Source organism: Epinephelus lanceolatus, chromosome 7 (genome assembly GCF_041903045.1).
Source record: "Epinephelus lanceolatus isolate andai-2023 chromosome 7, ASM4190304v1, whole genome shotgun sequence".
In the NCBI taxonomy this organism is placed as follows: domain Eukaryota; kingdom Metazoa; phylum Chordata; class Actinopteri; order Perciformes; family Serranidae; genus Epinephelus; species Epinephelus lanceolatus.
Genome location: NC_135740.1, coordinates 18,019,711 through 18,039,824, shown reverse-complemented (window position 1 = coordinate 18,039,824; position 20,114 = coordinate 18,019,711). Strand labels below are relative to the sequence as shown.

The 20,114-nt window shown below is 41.1% G+C and overlaps 2 protein-coding genes across 2 annotated transcripts; both read right to left on the bottom strand.

The window, feature by feature from the left end:
- Positions 1-756: 756 nt before the first annotated feature.
- LOC117261250 (platelet-derived growth factor receptor-like protein) lies at positions 757-5,503 on the bottom strand. Its single transcript, XM_033633587.2, has 7 exons — positions 5,277-5,503; positions 4,904-5,070; positions 4,679-4,821; positions 4,409-4,560; positions 3,969-4,262; positions 1,605-1,744; positions 757-1,267 (listed from the first exon to the last, which is right to left on the bottom strand). Exons 1-7 carry the CDS (start codon positions 5,356-5,358, stop codon positions 1,061-1,063), a joined length of 1,185 nt encoding a protein of 394 aa, XP_033489478.1. The 5' UTR covers positions 5,359-5,503; the 3' UTR covers positions 757-1,060.
- A 2,443-nt stretch (positions 5,504-7,946) lies between these two features.
- LOC117261003 (cationic amino acid transporter 2) lies at positions 7,947-18,162 on the bottom strand. The gene is made up of 12 exons (XM_033633176.2): positions 18,030-18,162; positions 17,248-17,621; positions 16,540-16,695; positions 16,289-16,454; positions 16,014-16,150; positions 12,171-12,393; positions 9,812-9,948; positions 9,614-9,716; positions 8,833-8,966; positions 8,517-8,683; positions 8,312-8,420; positions 7,947-8,224 (listed from the first exon to the last, which is right to left on the bottom strand). Exons 2-12 carry the CDS (start codon positions 17,615-17,617, stop codon positions 8,091-8,093), a joined length of 1,836 nt encoding a protein of 611 aa, XP_033489067.1. The 5' UTR covers positions 17,618-17,621; positions 18,030-18,162; the 3' UTR covers positions 7,947-8,090.
- Between the last annotated feature and the right edge of the window lie 1,952 nt (positions 18,163-20,114).

The window sequence follows — 20,114 nt, the reverse complement described above, 5'->3', positions numbered from 1 at the left end:
AAGGCATGAAGGTGCACCATATAAACAAAACAAAAACAGGAGCACCAAAGAGAAACACCCACATTTTACGTAATGCAAGACTTGCACTGTCTTGCAAGGAGGTATTGAAAATGTGATTGAAGCAAAAGTAGGCCCATGTAATACTCTCTGGAACTGTTAAAAGTACTCAAAGCAGATAATTAAATAATAAATCAAAATAATTAAAAAGAAAAGCATCAACCAGGAACATTTTTTGCACAAAAAATACTTAAATGATTATCAAAATAGTTTTTAATTAATTTTCTGTCAGTCAGTCAATCAACTAATCATAGCACCTGCACTTGTGTGCAAAAGAAAATCTTAATTTGTGAAGTAACTAGTAACTTAAGTTTTCAAATAATTGTAGTGGGGGGAAATGCACCATATGTCCCACTGAAGTGTAGTGGAGTAAAAGTAAAAAGTGGCATCGGAGGTGGAGTGGTGGGTGGCTTCTGGGGCTCCAGCCTCCATTGTTTACAACGTCTGGCTTCGCCCCTGAGTGGCATGACATTACAGTATTCAAGCAGAGTATGAGTACCTTTAATTTGAATTTAAGTGCAGTACTTGAGGAAATGTGTTTAGTTTCATTCCACCACTAGATTACCAATTGGGTAAAGTGGACAATTGCCCCAATGGCACCCCAAACCAATAGCCTATCTAACTTACAGACAAATAAACCATCTGCATTAAAATAATAAGAAGAAGCAGAAAAGAAGAAGGAGAATATCATCACAACTGTTCATTTAATTCTATTTATTTTCTTTGCCTTCATCTCTGGCGAGGTCATGCACAATACAAAATAAGTAGAAAAAGACAAGGAACAATGTATGCATATAAAACTTTGAATACACAAGCTAAATGCACAATTTACATACATTCATCTAAACAACAAAATCTCTGTTATCAACTACAGACGGAGCAGATGATGTCATATATTCATATGGGACTAACAGAGTACTGTTTAATACTGACAGAGCAAACTGTTACACCTGATCTCCACCTTCTCACTCTCATCTTAGTGATGTCATCCAGTTTTGATGGCTTATGGTTTCCTAGGTTTGGATTTGGGGACCACTTTAACAGTAGTGGACACTGATTTGGCTCCTTGCAGGTTCTGGGCGGTGCAGGTGTACGTTCCCTGGTCCACATCCCTCACCTCGTCCACCAGGAGCACAGACTGAGACTGCTGTTGAGCCTCTCCTCCACCGACTGGAGTGACGCTTTCCTTTGTGTATGGAGGCCTCCCAATCTGCAACCAGAGCAGGTGATCTGTTAAATTTGAGTATTAACATGTACTGCACAGCATGGCACATATGTGACCTCTTGACAATAAGTCACCAAGTCCTCAGGTTTAATGTTAATAAATCAGCAACACAGTTACAGGCCTGGATGCTCCACAGGCCATGGGTTAAATGCCTTTTTACTAATGATGAACTAAATGCAAAGTAAGCTATATGACACAGGATGTACACCAGTTACATAAGCCCTTCACTTACTTTGTCTCACAACACACCTGAAACTGATAGTACAGCAAATATGCCATATTGTAAAGTAATTCTAGTCAGCCCTCTCTCCCCATGTCTCACCTCTTGTCCTGGGTAATCCCAGGTAAACTCTATGACCACGTCCTGTTCGCCCACCACAGAGCAGCTGACACGCAGATTCTCCCCCACAGCCACCGAGCTTGATGAGGCCTGGATCACTGGAGCAGGGGGAGCCATGGGGTCTGATGGGAAATGTGGAATATAAGTGAGTTATGATAGGGGGGGCAAACAATAATTTAAAGGAACAGTTCACACAAAAATTAAAAATACATATTTTTACTCTTATCTGTAGTGCTATTTGTCGACCTAACTTGTTTTGGTGTGAGTTGACGAATGTTGGAGATATCTGCTGGAGAGATGTCTACTGAACAACACCCGCTAAATGTATCAACGTGCAGAAGGAAGCATGCATCTACTCATGGATGAGAAGCTTGTGCTAATGGTGTCATCCTCAGTTGAACTGTAATGCTCAGTGGTGCAAGGTGAGCTAGCAGTCAATCAGTTCAATCAATTAATTTTATTTATAAAGCCCAATATCACAAATCACAATTTGCCTCACAGGGCTTTACAGCATATGACATCCCTCTGTCCTTATGACCCTCGCAGCGGATAAGGAAAAACTCCTCCAAAAAACCCCTTTAACGGGGAAAAAAAACGGTAGAAACCTCAGGAAGAGCAACTGAGGAGGGATCCCTCTTCCAGGACGGACAGACATGCAATAGATGTCGTACAGAACAGATCAACATAATAAATTAACAGTAATCTGCATGACACAATGAGACAGACAGAGAGACAGAGAGAGAGAGAGAGAGAGAGAGATGCAGGTAATGACAGTAGCTTACAACAACATTATTGAAAGTAATAATATTATCGTTATAGTTCTGGCTACTGTGGTACAATATGTTGAAAGTATGTATTAATATCTGGCAGTATACATGTGTGACAATAGTCATATGTGTATAATAACAGTAGAAGTATGACTAATGACTAATGATGGCAGCAGCAGCAGGAGGCATCTGGCAGGACCACAGCAGCAGCACAACCACACACGTCACGCTGTCCAGGCACCGCTGCAATATGAGTTAATCTGAGAGACAGTGGAGCACAAAGGTTCCGGAGAAGAAGCCGAGTTAGTGACATCCAGAATGGCCGAGTTAGCAAGATGCAGTAATAGAATACGAGAGAGAGAGAGAGAGAGAGAGAAAAGGTGTCCGGTGTATTATAGGGGGTCCTCTGGCAGACTAGGCCTAAGTCAGCCTAACTAGGGGCTGGTACAGGGCAAGCCTGAGCCAGTCCTAACTATAAGCTTTATCAAAGAGGAAAGTCTTAAGTCTAGTCTTAAATGTGGAGACGGTGTCTGCCTCCCGGACCGTAACAGGACGATGATTCCACAGGAGAAGAGCCTGATAGCTGAAGGCTCTGGCTCCTGATCTACTTTTGGAGACTTTAGGGACCACGAGTAACCCTGCGTTCTCAGAGCGCAGTGTTCTGGTGGGATAATATGGCACTATGAGCTCTCTAAGATATGACAGAGCTTGACCATTTAGAGCTTTATAAGTTAACAGTGGACAGCGTGGATGCACACTTCCCTCTGCGCGATGATACAGTTGGCTGGTGTAGTTCGGTAGAAAGAAAATAGTTCCTATATCTTCAACACGCGCATAAATATGAAGTATACACTTCAAGGAGTAGCACTACTTATAGTACTAGTGCAGTGCTAATATGAACAGTTACCTCAACTAACAGGTATTTTTATTGTTAATGAATTTGTCCGTCCTTTTTTAGGATTTATTGTTCAGTCTATAAAAAGTCCAAGGCTAAAGTACAACTAGAAAACTGACAGGAGTTGAATAAGAAGTTAAAATGGAAGTGCTGAAGTTAAAGTGTCAGTTTCAGTTGGAGTGCAGAGTGAAGTTGAACTTTCAGCTGAAATGAAAGTACAGAAAAGAGTTGAAGATTCAGTTCAAACCCTGGAAAGGTCAGTTAAGTCCTGAGAGACATTACTGCCACTTCAAGTGTATGAACTGGAAGATGATTTTAGTTGAAGTGTCGGCTGAAGTGGAAGAACTGAAAGCAGCTGCATATGCCCAGTGGAGGCTGTGGGAGTTAGAAGAGCTGAAGAAAAGAATTTTTTTGTAGTTGTTTGAAATGCGAAGACCTGAGATCTGTAAGGGTTTGAAATATTGATGTGTAAGCTTTGATAGGAGTTGAAATTTCAGTTGTTTGTTTTGACCAAAAAGTATAAAAAAGAACGTTTGTCAGCCCTGTGCTGGTTTGTCTACTTCAGCATTATATTTCTCTGCCTCCCTGTCTGATGCGTGCTGGAGGAGGCTTTGTCCCTGATCAGCAATAAGCAACAAATGACTTCACGATTAAGGGAATGGATGACTCAGAGGCAGCACTCACAGTTAACGTAGATGAGCATGTATTTGGTGGAGCTCTGCCTCAGGTTGCCCAGACTGGCGACACAGTACAAGGCTCCGGCATGATAAGGTCGGGGTCGATGAATGGTGAAGCCCTTCCTGACGTTAAAGGAGATCTCCGACCCGTCCACTGCCACCTCCACCGGTGGATACTCGCGGTGCAGAGTCACTTTGGCCTCAGGTGACGTCACCTGGCAGGGAAGGAGCGTTGGCCAGTTGGTTCTCAGCTGAATCACCTCGTAGTAGTCAGATGTCGGAACAAATAGCTCCTGTGGATCTGGTTGGTCCAATGAGAAGATATGGCAGATTAATGATAAGATAACATGTTAAAAGGCTTCCTATCAAGCTGGTGGTGAAATAAATCAAAGGCCTGCAGTTCTGAGAAGTGCACGTGTAAATATCAATAAAGTTTATTCACTGTACCGGGAAAGAAGACAAAGACTTTGACAGCTTTGTCATACTCCTTCCTGCAGTCTGAGTCCTCACAGTACATAGGATAACAGGTGTACTCCCCTGTGTCTGCACCAGTGGTGTTGACTAATGTTAGGGCGCCATATCGGTCCTGTTGGACAATCCTGCAGAGCCAGAACAGGAAAACGTCTAATACCATACTGACTCTCCAGCAGATTTTATCGCTCTGTCATTAGAAGAATAAATCATGCACAATAAAGATTCATCAATGGCGTAGCTTGCCTGAGCCTTCCATCATCATCATCCTCCAGGTACGTAGGAACGCTCCACTGCACAGGTTTGCCCCTGCACCTCAGCTCCAGAGTGTCTCCCGTCTGCACACTTATGGTCTCTCCCACCTTTTTAAACTTCCCTCTGTTTAGCACCTTTAAGTGTCAGATAGAAATCACACAGTTGTACACTGATTCCTTCAACACATCAAAAGTTACAGTGTCATTGATGACATACCTGTGTGAGGAGGGTTTGTGCCGCAGGTGCAGGCGTAGCTTTGAGCTTTGATTTGGATGTTACAGCTCTGGGACCTTTATTTGTTGATTTCCCAAGTTTGGGTTTGCTTGTTTTGAGCTTCCTGCCTGGAGTGGTCCTCTGCTCTTGGGTGTCTTTTTGACAATGAGCTACACAGTATACAGAGCACATGATGCATCTAGTAGTTCACAAATATACATACAGGCAAATGTTTAATGATATGAATTGAGTTTATCACATGCTAATGTCTAGAGTAAGTCATGTCATACATTAGGCCTACAGAAACCCCCCCTCCTTAGTGATTCCAGGATCACATGTTGACAGAACTGCTCAGCAAGTGAATAAAGTCACTCACCTAACTCGAAGATTATGGCACAAATGAGGAGAGCGCTCAGCACCAGCCTCCCCTTTGATCCAAACAAGTTCACCAAAGGCATGATTGATCAGTGGAATAATATCAAAGTGGTCTGTGGATTGTTAGTTCATGCGGTTCAACCCAGAGAACGTACTGCAGAAACCAGAGAGAAGAGGAGGAGGGCTGAGCTCGCAAAGTGAGTGGTCAGCTGTTTACCAGAATCACACAAATTCCTCCTCCTGAGAGTGGCATTAGTACCCCAAATTCCTCCTCACTGGCTCAATGGAGGCTTTCAAGCCTGTCCGGACCAATGAGAGTCCAGAAACAGAGGCCCCTCCGTGTGGAATCGCACGGCCTGTTTGCTTAGCTGCTGGACTGGAAGTGTGCTAGCAGCATGAGTCTGGCCCTCTGAAAAACACCACACTGCCCAAGACTGTGGCAAGGTTATTAAAAGCATTTGGTGCCCAGTGAACCTTTTGTCCTACGTTTGATGATTGTTTTTCCACTGATGAAACAAATCACTGACTTGACCAGTTTAGACTAATATGAAATGCACAGTAATAGTCAGTTTATCTTCTATAGTTGATTTTTTATCATTTTTGTCATCCTTTTTCTGTCTGTTGGGAGAAGCATACAGCTTAAAAAGGTTTTGGTGTTTTATGTAACACACTGAAAAGCCTATAGGAGCTATGAAACACTCACATAATCTGAAAATTTCTGATATAGCATTATTTATTGTAAAAATCAATTCACTTGAACCCTCATTTTAAACACAATAACCTGCTGCAAAGATTGTGAAGTACAGGCTAAAGTAATGTCTAAAAAGATATCTGCACATCATACAGTATCTGTAGGCATTGGGACAATATTTTGGTATCGGAATTGTTCTGATTTCTATTTGTAGTCCATTTATAGTCTGAGTAGAATTGACCTATCACGATTGAGCGGCAGGTAATCAGTCCATGTGTCAAGCTGGAACCAGGCCCCCAGGAACGCCGTTCAGCCTTGCTTCCAATTTTTCCCAGTGGTCACACAAGGCACTGCAGCAATAAAATCCCCCGTGGCCCCAAAACCTTTTTTCTCACAGACCACCATTATAAAAGAGACATCTGTGAAACTGGTGACAGGACACTTCAAACTGCAAACAAAGTTGATTATGATTCTTTATATTATAATTCTTTTATCCATGGAGATTTTATTTTTGAAAGATTTAAAAATCTGTGATGTCATCACAATGTTAACCAAGGGAGAACTCGTGGGCAGGGCTGGGAGAGAGACACTCCGACACATATCCAGTGGTTTGCATCTTCCAAAAGTAAACCAGAAAGCTAGAAACTTTTTGGTGCGTGCGCAAGGCGAGCAATTCGGATTGGACTGAATAGGCATCATCTTGGGGTCTGATATCCAGTTCTTAGGATACATCTATTGCCTGGAATGCAATTTCCAACCCATCAGCTATCGTTTGATGATTTACAATCTCAATTCCAAAGAGGCTGGGAAATGATGTGCAATAAAGTGAAATGCCACATACAGAAAGTGTTGAACACACTAACCTAAACGTATTTAATACATGGAGAAGGCTTTGTTTACATAGCCAGCTTCGAGATTCTTCCTGTACGAAGAAACTAATCTCTCCTCATTTTCGGATGTGATTTTGGCCCATTCTTCTACACATGATGTCTTTTAATCTTAAAGATTTGGGCATATGAAAAATGTATTGAGTTGAATCAATCAGTGCACTGAGTTTCAGGTTTGAATTCTCAAACACATTTTTCACATGTGGCCGTAATGTTCCCCTGTAGTGAAGTCCTCTGACACAAACTTTTTGGACTACAGTATAGATAAACTTGACAGTATCTCTATATGACCTGCTATCCTTGGTGAAATTACATGTTTTCTGCTCATTGCATGCTGAACTGTCTGAGAACAATGTAAACCTCTCCCTCTGAGTGACTAGCTGAGCCACAGTCTTGAACATGACACAGGTAAGCTGCTGTGAAAGGTCCTTTTGTTCTCAGTGAACTCTAGGTAGTGAGCCGTCTCTGGCTCTTTATCCAAGATTACGAGCGGAACTGAACTTTTAAAAAAAGAAAGAATGTTACCAACATGCCCTGCAGAAAATAAACTCCAGAATGTGGCCGCCTTGAAAACTGGATTCTTTCTCTTTTTAATCAAGAAATACATTTACAATATATAATTAGAAAACATTTACAGTTTCTTTATTTACACTTTGACACAATAATAATTGATTAATATAGTGATCTATCTTTAAACAGGCAAAAAAATAGGACATTTAACAAGATTTTCTGTATCTACATTGTGCATACTTTTGTCCAGTCTAACTCTGTATTTTAATACGTAAAAAACATTCTCGTTATTCACAATCATGATTAGAATTGTATACAATTACAATAAATTTCTACATTTTACAAGTGATATGAAAAGTGTAAACTTGTTTAAGTGTAATAAAATAGCAATCATCGACAGAAGACAGTTTGAGCCCTTTTTTTCTTTATAAACAGAGGTGTAAACTGCTTTTACAGTGGATTTAGAGGCTCCAGGACACGGCTCTCATATTGACACAGGAAACATCTCAGGTCCAAAACCATGTCAGTTCAATATTGGCAACAAGAATATTTAGATAAATTACAAAATTCATCATAAAAGAAGTTAACAAGTCTGCCCATCTGTCCATTTGTCTGCAGATAATCGACACTGCAGGAACAGATTAGCACTGGTCCATGTAAAACAGTAATTACGCACTTAAAGCAGTTACTCACTGTAACATCTTAATCTATTTCTCTTTACTGCAGCTCAGAATTTCTCTTCTTTAATGATGTCCTTGTTGTCTATCTTGCCGCTGACTGTTTCGATCCTCATCTGGTCGGCGATGAGACGCTTCCTCTGAACACTGTTACGCACCCCATAGCCAAAATAGATGAGTAACCCTGGAGAGAGAAGAGGGAGATCATTACCACTGAGCATCTTACTTGATTAAAGCCCTCTAAATTCTCCAAGCAGAACTATGCTCTTACCCACTAACATCCAAATAGAGTATCGTATCCAAGTATCTCCACTTAACTGGACCATCAGGTAGACGTTGATGAATGTACTCACTAATGGCAGAGCAGGGAGTAAGGGCACCTGTGAACAGAAAATACAAGATATCAAAGGATTTTCTCGTTAATGATTATTAGAACTTACTGAGATTGCTCAGATGCACAGTTAGAATATTCTCACCATGAAAGATGCTTTGGCTGTATTTTGTGGGTGCATCCAGATGAAGAAAGTGTTTAACAGCACGATGACACCGAGGATGCTGACAACCACCAGGCTCCATGCTTCCAAATTGGCCAGAGCATCTAAGGCATCAGTCAGGATGACACATAGTGCAGCCAGACATACAACTGCAGATAAACCAAAGATGAATCAGTTCACGGACCAGAGAGACAAAGGACTTTCCAAAAGCAAAGAGACTGTTGGTGGTCAAGAAAAGGTACTAGAGTGATTAAACGTAAAAAGCACACAGTGTTTCAGTAATGTTTGCTGTACATACTAGAGCTTATAGTCAAGATTGTGACTCTTCTTGAGGTGGTTGAATTGGGAGTTGACGGAATCTTCAGGAAGTTAAACCTTGTGTTTGAGTCAAAGATCTGTAGGTCTGTGTCTTCAGATGGACCCACTTGGTACCTTGATTGCAAAAAGAAAAAAAGACAGATACGTGTACCATGAATTGTGTTTTGATCAGCAGTCTAAGTGTAGGGATGTCACAAGAACCGATGTTTTGCCACCACATCAATGCCAAAATTCTGAAAATGTGACAATACTCATAGGTACTGGGGATGCAATTTTTCCAGACCTGACAGGGGCAGCATATATGCTTACAAGTGTTCTAGTCTGCCACTAAATGCCAAAGGAAGAATAAGAACTCCCACCAGCATGGGAAGACAATAACAACACTTTGAAGATGTCAACAGCGCAGCAACGCCAAAAGCTCTGTCTTGACTCATCGACAAGAAAAACAGTGAGAGTTGTTTATGGAAGTACTTGAAATTCGAGGCAGATCTTCAGTGATTAATAATGAGTTTACAAAAACCAGTATGCAAATGGTGTTGCTGAACTTTTCAGATGAAAGAAGGAAACACTTGCAACTTGCAACTTGGTGAAGCACCTCAGAGACAGACATGAAGATTTATTCAAAGACTTCAAGGTTTAAGGTGTGATATAGTCTTCTGTTTTTTCACAAGAATCATGTCATTTCACTGGTATTGGTACTGTCTACAAAATTTCTGGTATCATGACATTTCTCCTTGATAAAGCAGATGAAATATAGTTACCTCAGTATTAAGATGCATATGGCCACGAGTGTGTAAGCAAACAGAGTGCCGATGGACATCATCTCCACTAATGCTTCCAGGTCAAACAGCAGAGCCATGATGGCTGAAGATGACAAGCAAGGAATACAGAGTTACTTTATTACCATACACCTCACCACATGTACATTAAAAGCTGATAACCATCTGGAACATGTGTACCTGCCACAGTTCCAGAAGATATGGTAGCTACAGCTGGACTGCCCTTGGAGGTAACTTTGGTCAGGGGCTGAAAAAGCAGGCCGTCTCTTGCCATGGCGAACAGCACTCGGGGCATTGGGAACATCGAACCCAGCAGGCTGGAGAGACAAATGAGGTCAATCAACAGCCATCAAAATGCTTTCATTATCAGGCCAGCCATCTCTTTAATATATAAAAACAGATTATTCTCAGCAACATCTCTGTATCGTAACTGTATCGGTTCTTGCCCAAAAATGTATTTTCTGGCATTCTGCCTCAAAATGTGTGAAGGTACGTGGTCTGTGATGATGCTAAGAAGAGGTTATATAAGGCCCTTCTCTTTCCCAATCAAGCAAAGTCCTTCTACTCTTAATTGCATTTTAAGAAAAGTCAACTTGTTTGACTCAAGACAGTGGCCTTGATGCTAACCTTAATGTCTTGATGTATTTTGTTGATATCATTTGAGGCCCTTCCTCATTTCCAGATGGAAGTTCTGAATAAAATATTGTGGCTTTTTTTTTTTAATAATAGGCCTATAAGTCCCAATTTGTTTAATCTTGTTTGACAAACAAACAAAACAAAACTTCTGGCAACCACACTGATAGTACAAGCTCCATTTCGAAAATGCTACAGTAGTTCCCAACAGAGGCGCTGTTAGTATCAGTCTAATCTGGGGAAACAGTAAAACCTCTGACTATGACAGATTTATTTTTGATTATGCATGGTGACACCATTGTATGCATATGGTTTATCAGTTTTATAGTTAATGATGAATAGTTGCCACTGAAGTCACAAAAAATATTTTACATTCTGAGACTTTTCATAAGAAGCATATCTGACCATAATTATCTTGGGCTTCGCTAAGCGAGCAACCCGACGGCTCTGCACACCATGTAGCAGCCTTGAGTGCTGCCCAGGTTTTGTGTAAAGTTGATTTTCTGAGTAAATATTGCTGCAGAGCATATTTTCTTATTTCAGTAAAGTACACAGAGCACCCCAGGAATAAGTCCTAAAACCCAAAAATGACTTGGCTTTCTATTACCCCAGTGCCCTTGTCTCGAAGTCAGTGGGTTTTTTTAATTGGTTGTTTGTTAGATTCTTGATGCAAGGTTGGTGGTTCACACAAGCTTAAAAGACTTTTACATTTTGTTCTATGACGTAAAATATGTCAGTACATGTGTCTTAAAAAAGGGCGTTGCTAACAAGTGGATGAATACAGCCACATTGTGGTAGGGATGTTAAATCATGTGACCACAGTGTAGTTTGTTTCTGTCTGAATATTAGCTTTTTTACTTCTAGCGATTGCATTTAGGCTTCAGTAATCAAGAAAGTAGTGTTCATTTGTGAAGACTATCTTGCTAAGTAAAACATGTAACAATCATAAACTTTTGTTTGCCACCAAACTTATTTTTTGCAATAATCCAAAATCCAATGGAAAAACTCCCGCATTGGCCTACAGAAACAAATTCAGTGGCAGGATTTTACAGTTTTTTTCATGATTGAGTCCTACTGATTTGGTAAGCATCAACGATTTAGTGCAGGCTACCTTCTGAGAAAAGCTGTTAACATTCAAATATAATGAATCTGGATTACATAACTTTAGTATAAAGATGAAGAGTCTATAGTCATGGTAACTTAAATGGTAATGGTAGCTTTGTCAGATGGTTCTTACACACACGGGTGCTTTTAGCTAAATGCTCAGAGCAGCATGCTAACATGCTCAATGACAATCCTTACATGTTGATTTCAAACAGGTACAATATTTACAATACTTATCTTGGTTTAGCATGATATTTTTTGCCAAATAACACTCAAAGTGCAGCTAATACAGGGAATGTCATTAGTTTTGCGGGTATTAAGTCATAAATCAAAGTAATTCATTCAATCAGAGCAATTCATCCTGAGGGGGACAAAAGCATGTGTGAGCAGGTCTCCCTAATGTGTCATATCAAGAGGATATCAAGCTGGGGAACATAGAACCCTGGCAGCATAGCACCCTGGGAACATGGATACGCTTCTGTTTGTACATCACATTTCATAACAATCAATCCAATTGTTGTAGACATATCACTTAAAACCACAGATGTTGACCCCATGATGGTGCAAAAGTAAAAGTCAGGGGATCACCAAAGTCATTACGATACATCCTCTGGGGACCATGAATGTCTGTACTAAATATTATGGCAATCCATCCAGTAGTTCAACCTGGAGATATTAAGTGTTGGAACGACCAAATGACCCTGCTTCTAGTATATCTAATAAAAGTTTTTAGCCCATATATTGTTTTCTCCAATGACAGTCACATCCAATGACCCCGACTGTACTACCAGCAGCTTCTTACCTGGTGGACAGGGCACACAGCGATCCCACAGCCACAGCATATTTGGCAGGAGCCCAGCCGATGTAGTCAAAGGCCACTGGCAGGGGGCTTTTTTCACTGAGCATGTAGTAGGGCATCATCAGGGTGAGCGCAGCAGACACAGCAAAATAGGCCACGAAACAGATAAGTAGTGAAGCCACAATGCCCAGAGGGACAGACTTCTGGGGGTTCTTCACCTCCTCACCTACGAGGAAGGACAAAAGAAGTCAGTGATACTTTAAAGTTATTCTCCTATAGCTGTTTGGGGTTACATGACATTAAAAGAGTAGTATCACACAGAAGAGACAAAACCTGTAAACCTGGAGATTATCATGTTCATAGCAGTTTGACAAACAATTGTTCAATGTCCAGAGCTTTTAGCCAAATCTCATGACCTTCATCAGATGTAGCTTTTTTAGGGCCATTAATTTAGCAGAAGTGTTTACGAATATGTGTGGAGAGTTGTGTAACTTTGTCTCTGTGTGTGTGTGTGTGTGTGTGTGTGTGTGTGCTTAATCAGATTAGGAAATGTGTAAAAATATCTCTAAGTCTGTACTGAGATTTGTAAGTGTGTTGAGATTTGTAAATGTGGAGTCACATTTGTAAATGCGTACATAGATCTGTAACAGCTCATGGAGCGAAGTACTTTTTCAGCCTTTAAAGGGCCAGTGTGTAAAATGGGTTGAAAACAGTGACATCAGTGGTCAAATTCTAGATTGCAGGACTCACTCGCTCACTCCTCCCGTCGGGTAAATGACGGTGGCCTCGTAGGGACAAAAAGCCTTGTGCACGAGTTTTTCAGGAGTAGGTCTATCTAGTGATGAGGTGAATGTTTATTTAGAAATCTAAGCCATGTTACGATATTGTAATGAATCCCTCACGAGCAGGAGACCGGAGGAGCGTTCGGGAAAAAGGCCAGTTTATTTGAGCACTCCAGAAACTCCGGTAACACTCCAGGGGGTAAAAGACTCCGTCCCAAACTCTGACTCTTCTAGCGTAACAGACACACTTCATAACTTTACACACATACTCGTTTACCATTCCGAGTGGGGACCCCCTCCCCTCTCTGCTCAACCTCCAGCCCGCACACTGACTGACAGCGTAGCCGGTAAACAGAGCTCAGCTGTTTATTTAGCCTAGCAATATCTCCGGACTATAGCAGCTGCAATGGACGACTTTGAACGCAATTTTGAAGAGTTTCTTGTAGCGGACACAGACCCAGAGCCATACCTGTTTGAGCCGGAGCATACAGATGAGGAACTCCATGTGTTTGATGCTGAGCGGGTGAGAAGAGAGGCTGAATGCACAGAATGGGATTCGGTGCTACTGTAGACTCACAAGTCAGTCTTTAGACGCTTTGCTTAACTAAAGACTGATGACTTTCTCCCTGATTTTGTGTTTAGATGGGCGGATACAATTTCAGAGTTTGAAAAAACTCCCTACGTTGCAGAACCAATAGTAAATCCGCAGGGCGGTCATTCGGTGGCTCGCTGAACTCTTGTGCTTGTAAACATAGTCCCACTAGAAACACGTGTAGCGGTACAAAATGGCTCAGCCGTGCTCGCAGAAAACGCCGTCAAAGTTCAGTGGATGTTTGTCGCGTTTGCGGCGACACATTCTCGCCAACTAAAAGAAACAAACATAATCTTTTACAAGGCCATGACTCATCCGTCCGGCCGGACTATAACGTTAGGGGGAATCGCCTTGTTGTTTACAAATACTTCCGGATAGAAAACCAGCAGAGCTTTTAGCTATATATAGCCTATATATCACATTTTTCACATCACTGTATCACCATTTGGACTAATCCGATGTCTGTAAAGTCTATAAACACAATGATTGAACAAACATTACTATTTCTGTGTGCACGTTTAGCTGGGCTAACCGTTAGCTGTTAGCCCTGTTAGCCGTTAGCGGTGTCTGTAATAGGTAATAACTCATTAAACGGTCTGTGAAAAAAATATCTTTTCCAGCGGATATCTTAGTTACAACATGATTGAGCTAGCAAAGCAGTTTTGTGTTGCTATGTGTGGTATTTATTCAGTTTTAGGAAATCACGATGTCTAGAAAGCATCAGTGGCTGCAGCTGACAGGGACAGCTAACAGCAGCAGCAAAGCTAACAGGACGTCATCTGTTAAAAGCCTCCCGTTGTTGGATACGACATGAAACTACTCCAGTTAGCTCAATAATGTTCTAACTAAGACATCCACTGGAAAAAATATTTTCTTCACGGATAAGCAAATGATAAAACGGAGTTAAATCTCTCGGCATCCATTTTCAAGCTTTCTGTGTGTTTGTTTCCTTGCGGACGAGAAAAGGGGGAGCGCACATTTCCGAGAAGGCGTGTCCTTTTCAAAAATGTAAGAGGCGTTGCTTTGTTGCCGGCCGTTTTCGCCGGTGTGTTAAACACACTTTAGAAAGGAGTGTCCCCAGACTATCAGAAGGCGGAGATCTCTGATTGTCTGGTGGCAAGACTAGTGCTACTGCTACCATCGCTGGGGAGATATATCATCAGGAGGAAAAGCGCCACAGAGAGTGCATCACAAGGAGTGAAGTTGCGTCTTCTTTTCCTCGCAGATGACGGTTCAGGTTCATTCTCTCCTGTTGCATGGTAAGTGTGGTCCATTTGCAAACTTTATAACTAAAAAAACTTTTCACTACTCTATCGACGAACTACTAACACTCTGCTGTTTCCTCCTCCTTCTTCCTTCCTTCCGCTGTCTTCGTTGGTTCATTTATACACGCAAAAAGCGTGTTCTCTGGCTGGCTGGATTGTCCGCTCGGGCTGCCTTACATACATGGCGGCGCAAGATGGCGACCTCTCTAAAGCAAGGCCCTTGCTATATATATATAAATAAAAGCATAATTATAAGGCTACGAAAACCAAACAAATTTTATTTTATAGTGATTATACACTTGTATAAACATATTAATGGGTAGAATATTCAGATTCAGATTCAGATTGACAATAAACCATGCCAAATATTACACACTGGCCCTTTAATATCTATGTACACATTTACAAATCTGATTAAACATTCAGGGATTGAGATACAGTTACATAACTCTCCACACACAGTTCCCAACCCAGTCAACAGAAAAGTGTATGTTTTTGCAAACCAGAGATACATTAGATTTGCACTTTATTGTGTAGTGGATACCGGTATGGTGAAATTTTTTGATGTTTCAACAATGCTTTGGTTAACCTGTGGCTAGGTTTCTGCACAAAAGCCACTTGGTTACGGCTAGGAGAGATCATGTTTTGGTGTATGATACTCGGTTTTGGGGTCATAATCCTGCTGGAGCAAGCAGCAAAACTGTTTGTGCCACTATCCTGGCAGATATTCTAATTTTGCATGTTCTTCTTTTTTGCGTGATTTTTCTCTCTTTTTTTTTTTGCATTATTTTCTCTTTTTATGCGTGATTTTCTTTTGTGATTTTTTTTCTTTTTGTGTGATTTTTGTTCATTGTTCATTTTTCTTTCTCTTTCATGTGAAATATTCTTTATTGTGTGATTGTCTTTTTTGCATGATTTCTCTTTGCATGTTTTTATTTTTCTTGAATGATTTTCTTTCTTTTTGTATGATTTTCTTTTTTTGCGTGATTTACTTTTTTTTTTTTACATGATTTTCTTTTCTTTTGCGCTTAATTTTCTTTTTGCTTGATTTTACAGATTTTAAATAAGCATTGCTGGAGGATTTTTAAATGTTTATTGCTTAAGACTGTGCCTTTAAAATGGTTACATGCATGATAAGAATAAAGCTTTGACCCTGAACTTAATATAATCACACTGATACTAATAAAGTAAGACGTTGCCCTCTTGCCTGTTGTAGCGATGCAGTCAAATCCAACAAAAGCGTAGAAACATGTTGCAGCTCCGGCCACTGTTCCACTAAGGCCATAGGGGAAAAATCCACCCACTCCATAGATACTTGTGACATTGGCAGTGGAGCTCAAGTTTCTGTGAGCAGGGAAAGAGTATTATTTTGTGTTTACTTACAGTGAGATAAGATAAGAGCAATACTGATGTAATTATGTTCGACAGGATCCTGCACATACCCACAGACACAGACAGGGTTTTATTGCTTTTTGACATTACTTGAATTCTGCTGTGGCGTTTATCAGAGCCTCCTCACTGATCTGCCAGTTGGAGAGGTCGCCCTTGATGAATCCAGAGATGGCCACAAACAGCAGAACCAGGATGTTGATTGCTGTGAAAATCTTGTTGATTGTTGTTGACTCTTTAACTCCAAATGCCAGCAGGCCTACATGGGGAAACATGGTCAATTTTAAATGTCTTTGTACGATTACTGTCAGCACTATAACCACACCAGTTTCATCATTTTGTACCTGACAGTAGCAAGATGAGAGCAGTGGCAAAGACATCGGGGTAAGGTGCTAGGCCAGGGAGGCCCATGGCAGCATGTTCTTCAAAGTATTTGGATATGACGCCACCGATGAGGTCATCAAATGTCCCACTCCATGCTAAAGCAACACTGGATGTCCCTGAGCAGATAAAGATGAAAGAGAAAGATACAATAAACTCATCAGCCCGGTTCAGCCTGTCCAACAGTAGTCATAAACAGAAAACACTGATGGTGATAGACCCTTCCCTGTGCCTGTCACACTTTATGACTCAGTTATTTTAAACCACAATCCTGGTTTATGGGGTTAATGACATGGAAGCAATGAATTTAACAAGGGGTGTAAGAAAAAAGGTTTGTAGTGGAAAAACTCATTTAAAGATCTGCTTGAGGAGCAGGTAAAAGGTTGCAGAGCGTTTGAGAGCCTCAAGTTAATAGATGATCATTCATGGGTTCTCAGTGAGCCAAACATGTTACATAAGAGGGCAATCTATTATTCAGAGTATGAGAATCACAAGTTTGAGCCAGAGATTAAGATTAAAGCAGATCTTAAATTAAAATCATATTTACTTTATCTACATTTGTCCTGTGAACAAATAAAATAATATTCTAAGAGGACAAAATCTACATCACTAGACATGATAATCTAATGCAGTCGATAATGTATGAAACAAATCCGGTGGGTCATACTTGCCTATGACGTAGGAGAGTAACAGATTCCACCCAGTGATAAAAGCCAGCAGCTCTCCAACAGTCACATAGCTGTAAAGGTATGCTGAGCCCGTTTTGGGAACCCGAGACCCAAACTCTGCATAACAAAGCCCGGCGAATATGGATGCCAAGGCAGCGATGAAGAAGGAGAGGATGATGCTGGGTCCAGCAGTGTCTCTGGCCACCTCTCCAGACAGGACATAGACCCCGGCCCCCAGGGTGCTGCCCACACCGAGGGCCACCAGGTCCAGAGTGGTCAGGCATCGGTTAAACGTGGACTTCTCCCCCTCCGGCTCCAGGGGCTTCCTCCGAGACAGGCTCACTAGAAAGGACTTCACCGCACCACACGCCATACTTCTGTGGGTTTGGATCAGGGTGACAAAGTGTGGGAATTACAAAGGAGGAGGCAGGTGGGAGTGCAGTTTGATGTTATGGAGAAAGAAGGAGTAAGTGGGGGAAAAAAAGAGTGAGGGGAGAGGAGAGGAATGGGGAAGAAAGGGCGGATCAGTGAACCTGTCAGTGAATAATTGTCAGGTCAGCCCCACAGAAGAACATTTCCCCTTCAAAGAAACTTTATTATCAAAATCTATTGTTAATGTAACCATTTTTAAATAGAATTAAGGCATCTAAGAAGACCTGTAAACCATAGAGACTTGGGCAAAACCAATTTTGTTAAAGCTTAATCATGATTATATAATGATTTCAACTCAGATGTTCTAATAGCAATTTACTGAATTTACATGATGGACAAAATCATTCACTCACCTCTCCTGTGTAATCCCCTGCCTCACAGGTGTGCTTGAAAGAGACAATTAATAGGATCCGTCATTCCCCTAAATCACATTATTCTTTTATACGTGCACTTCTTTATCACCCCCCTGATATGATAGTGCTGATGCCTGGAGTTTTCAATGCCGCCCACAGCACAAAAGCAACGCCCTGCTCGAAAAGTGCACCTTACTCAACCTTCAATTACTTGCACAATTACTTCCTTTAAGAATCGTGAGGAATGCAGGAAATTTAATTTGAATTTGTTCTTCCCCTGGCAATAAAATAAAAGGTTTTCTAATTTGCAAATTGTTAGCAGTATCAAGTCAGAGATAATGCCCCTCTCAGAGTGATTCAGTGTTTTCATTACCTGTGTTGACATGCATAAAAAGGCATTTTTACCTATTATAAATGACTACACCTGCTGACAGTTTGTGAAAACAGCTTTTCTAGAATTGTTTTGTAGCTTTTTAACCAAAAGTAATTTGGTTATGTTTACAATATGTAATACAACAGGGATGAAAGTAATGAAAATAACTAAATTACCAAACCATTAAGGAAATGAAGCAGGGCAGTGTTACATTTGTTTGTTTTTCTGTTGTTAATATCTAAAAATGTGACTGTTTTTGTGTGTATCTCGGGCTCGTAATGGAGGTGAGAGCTGCAGCCTTCATAATCTTTTCATGATTATGCCTTTAAGATAAATCCAAGACTTTAAGGTACACATTCCTCTATGACTTTGGATTTTGTCCTTCACAAACAGGAACCAATAAAAAAATGCTGCGTCTGAATATGGCAACATTACAACCTGAGGAAACTACATTCCTACAAGACTACATTCCCTGTTTCAGTCAATAAGAACATGGTTATACATTAAAGAAGTATGCAGAGCGGTTGCTTTTCAGACGCTACGTCACACCCCCTCCACCAACTGCACTGTATGTTCTCAAGATGTGTTTACATGCATGTGTTGCTTAATGAATTTATGGCCTGCGACCTTGTCACTGCAGTTATACTGGAGTTTTCCTGCTTGCCTTATAGGAGCCGTGTCCTCGTCTCTACCTGTAAGTGTGAGCCTGCCAGACTAACAGCCCTGAGAGTCAATGAAACAGAGGAGGACAAAGCAGCTTTCATGGCTCATGCATGCAGCAGGCTGCACACTTACTCTCTGAAAGGTAGCTTTCGCCTTCTCATCTCCCAACAGGGGATTTCAGCTCACCTAATCCCCCCTGGCATCTAACTCAGCAGGCACTGGGCGAGTAAGACGGCAGCCAGTGTGGACGGTCAGTGTACCTTTGACCAAACTTAAAGCTCAGGCTTCCTATCTGCAGATCTCACAAGTTGAGATATCGTTACCAGAGGAACAATGGGGGTAAAGCTTATCTAAATAGCAGCTACAATGCACGTGATGCGCAGCTTTATGATCAGAGGGTTGATCTGGATAGCAATCAAGTCTAGTTAATGATCATTAATGTGTCATTTATGGCTGTCTAATGTTCATTTAAAAAAGAAAAGGCATTTTCCTGCAGTCCAGCATTCACAGAAGCTAAAGCAGAGGTCAGGGATCTGAATCTGACTTGCTGATGATAATTTCACTCAGTAGATACACAAGTTCTTTACCTTGTCTGCAGTCCCACGAGGAGTGACTGGTGACTGTGTGGCGAAAACAGAGCAGTGGAGCAAAAATATCCGTGCTGTTGACTCGGATAAGGGAAACATGATTTTTACTGCGATATATACAAGACTGGCCTGTGTGACCCTCCCACTCAATGGAATTACTTACAAAGTAGCCTTTCTCACTCCCGACCAGTTTGGATCATAATGTGCTCATTATTGCATGGAAGGCACAGGGTGAGAATTGTGAGCAGCAAATCCCATTCAGAATGTCAAAAATGCTTTTGTGCTCACTACATTTGTTTTGTTTTCATTCCTTTTCTTAAATTTATGAATTGAATTGGATTGAACAGTTCTGAGAAAAAGAAAAAAACGTGAAGATACAATCAAAACTTTCATGAATCATGAAAAAAATAAAGGTTTTCAATACATAATAAACACATTTTCTGTGACTTACACCAACCATAT

What these genes read in the sequence shown, in the direction of transcription:
- LOC117261250 (XM_033633587.2), bottom strand. Translation starts at nt 5,358, where the DNA reads ATGCCTTTGGTGAACTTGTTTGGATCAAAGGGGAGGCTGGTGCTGAGC. An exon ending in GATGATGATGGAAGGCTCAG is followed by an intron (nt 4,561 to 4,678) that starts GCAAGCTACGCC and finishes CTGGCTCTGCAG; the next exon opens with GATTGTCCAACAGGACCGAT. An exon ending in AGTCTTTGTCTTCTTTCCCG is followed by an intron (nt 4,263 to 4,408) that starts GTACAGTGAATA and finishes TGGACCAACCAG; the next exon opens with ATCCACAGGAGCTATTTGTT.
- LOC117261003 (XM_033633176.2), bottom strand. Translation starts at nt 17,617, where the DNA reads ATGGCGTGTGGTGCGGTGAAGTCCTTTCTAGTGAGCCTGTCTCGGAGG. An exon ending in TCTCATCTTGCTACTGTCAG is followed by an intron (nt 16,455 to 16,539) that starts GTACAAAATGAT and finishes TTCCCCATGTAG; the next exon opens with GCCTGCTGGCATTTGGAGTT. An exon ending in CTCTATTTGGATGTTAGTGG is followed by an intron (nt 8,225 to 8,311) that starts GTAAGAGCATAG and finishes TTCTCTCTCCAG; the next exon opens with GGTTACTCATCTATTTTGGC.